This window comes from Macaca nemestrina, chromosome 7 (genome assembly GCF_043159975.1).
Source record: "Macaca nemestrina isolate mMacNem1 chromosome 7, mMacNem.hap1, whole genome shotgun sequence".
Classification (NCBI taxonomy): Eukaryota; Metazoa; Chordata; class Mammalia; order Primates; family Cercopithecidae; genus Macaca; species Macaca nemestrina.
The window spans coordinates 61,377,110-61,379,580 of NC_092131.1; the positions used below are offsets into that span (position 1 = coordinate 61,377,110).

General features: G+C 42.6%; 1 protein-coding gene across 1 annotated transcript; it reads left to right on the plus strand.

The window, feature by feature from the left end:
* Window positions 1-505: 505 nt before the first annotated feature.
* On the plus strand, window positions 506-1,305 carry LOC105481881 (ribosomal protein L10 like). The gene has a single exon (XM_011741673.2). It carries the CDS (start codon window positions 581-583, stop codon window positions 1,223-1,225), a length of 645 nt encoding a protein of 214 aa, XP_011739975.1. The 5' UTR covers window positions 506-580; the 3' UTR covers window positions 1,226-1,305.
* Window positions 1,306-2,471: the final 1,166 nt, after the last annotated feature.

Sequence of the window (2,471 nt, forward strand, 5' to 3'; positions counted from 1 at the left end):
GTCACCCAGGCTGGAGTGCAGTGGTGCGATCTCAGCTCACTGCAACTTCTGCCTCCAGGGCCCAGGCGATCCTCCCACCTCAGCCTCCTGAGTAGCTGGGACTACAAGCACTTGCCACCATGTCCAGCTATTTTTTTTTTTTTTTTTTTGGTAGAGATGGAGTTTCACTATATTGCCCAGGGTGGTCGTGAACTGAGCTCAAGCCATCCTCCTGCCTGGAAATAACCTCTTTTATACTTAAGGCAAAGCTGAAAGCAAGAGCTCCTAGCCCAAGATGGCCAGCAGGAAGGAAGCTGCCGCTGCGTCGTTGAGGCGAGGCCCAATTCCTTGCCTGGCCGCCAGGGAGAGTAGACTCCACAGCTGCCTCTCTGCTCACCTCAATAGGCCAAGTCGCGCAGGCGCGGAGGTTCCAGGCGTCGCTGCGTCTCTAGTTGGGACGTCGCGAAAGAGAGTCGTCACATCTTCCTCAGGACTCTACGGTTCCCGCGCGGGACGACGGGCAACGTATATAAGATGCGCGCAGGCGCAGTTCAGGGAGCGCACTTTCACTTCGACGCAGTGAAGACGTTCCTGTGTTGCCATGGGCCGCCGTCCAGCTCGTTGTTACCGGTATTGTAAGAACAAGCCGTACCCAAAATCTCGTTTCTGCCGAGGGGTTCCTGATGCCAAGATCCGCATCTTTGACCTGGGTCGAAAGAAGGCAAAAGTGGATGAATTCCCACTCTGTGGCCATATGGTGTCTGATGAATATGAGCAGCTATCTTCTGAAGCCCTGGAGGCCGCCCGTATTTGCGCCAACAAGTACATGGTGAAAAGTTGTGGCAGAGATGGCTTTCACATGCGAGTGCGGCTCCATCCCTTCCATGTCATCCGCATCAACAAGATGTTGTCCTGTGCTGGGGCTGACAGGCTCCAGACAGGTATGCGAGGTGCCTTTGGAAAACCCCAGGGTACTGTGGCCCGCGTCCACATTGGTCAAGTCATCATGTCCATCCGCACCAAGCTTCAGAACAAGGAGCATGTGATTGAAGCCTTGCGCAGGGCTAAGTTCAAGTTCCCTGGACGCCAGAAGATTCATATCTCCAAGAAGTGGGGCTTCACGAAGTTTAATGCTGACGAATTCGAAGACATGGTGGCCAAGAAGCGCCTCATCCCTGACGGTTGTGGAGTCAAGTACGTTCCCAGTCATGGCCCTTTGGACAAGTGGCGGGTTCTGCACTCATGAAGGCTTTGGCAGCACTGTCTCCTTGGGCCATGCCGGTCTGACTTATGCTTACTAATAAATTCTGTTTACTGACATAAATAACTACTTTTTAAATTTTAATATTTTTTAACTATCCAGTGTTTTAGAATATAGACTGCTAGATAATTTTTTTTTTCAATTTATGCCATTTTAATGGCAAATGTTACCTTCCTTCAGTAAAACTATACAATTTATAGAGAAAGCTATTACTGTTTTAATCAAACACTTTAGGAGAGTATAGAGCAATATGTTGAAAGTTTTGTTTGTAGTAAAGTCATAAGTTATGCAGCTATCATTTCTTGAATAAAAAATAGATTTGAGTGAAAAAATTTATTGTTTATAGAATACAAACTAAACAGTAGCGATGAAAATAATAGTAGGCATTCGTGATATTTCAACCGCATCCCCTGTGGAAGTAATTTATTTCTAAACTTGGTTGCCTTATGTTTTCCTATAAATTTCTGTACATTGTTTTTAGAATTACCTTACACCTCTGATTATCAGCCTTAGGACAATTGAGTATCACTGAAACACGCTTTTCCAGATGAACTTTACATTGTTTCACAGTCAAGAGATAACAGTCTAATCTTTTTTTCATCATAGAAAAGTCATAGGTGACAACAGAGTTCATATTGCTTGTATCTGGGCTCCAGTAGAACCAAAAGAAGAGAGAAAATGACACTAAATCAGCTATCTGTACTCTAAAAGGACCCTAGAGAGAGTTTGCAATTGTAGGTGCTTGTCCTGTATTAGAGTTACATTGATCACACAAGTGCTTTTTGTTTTATTTTTGAAACTACGTAAGCTAAAATTCCTGAGTTTGTACTGCATTAAAAAAATTCCTGTTCTTTACAATTGACTTAGCCTTTTCAATCTCAATCCTGCTAACAGTGCCTTTGGTGTTTTTATACTAATGGTTCTTTTTCAAAGTCAACACGTTTAATGAAAACAACAAAAGAAATACTAAATAGTATAGAAACACTACTATTTAATTTTCTTTTATTTAAAAAATTGCTTTGTCAGCCTTAACATGTTGTATCTGGCTGGATATTTCTTTCAGGCCCTTGCTATATTTCCTATTTGTATATATTTAAGCTATGTTCCTATTTTAAGACTTTTTTATGTTTGCATTTTGCCACACTTTCAAAAACGAAAATTCAACCTCAGTAATAATAATCAAAAGGGAAAGGCAATACAAAACACGATAAAATAAGCAACCCCTTAGCTT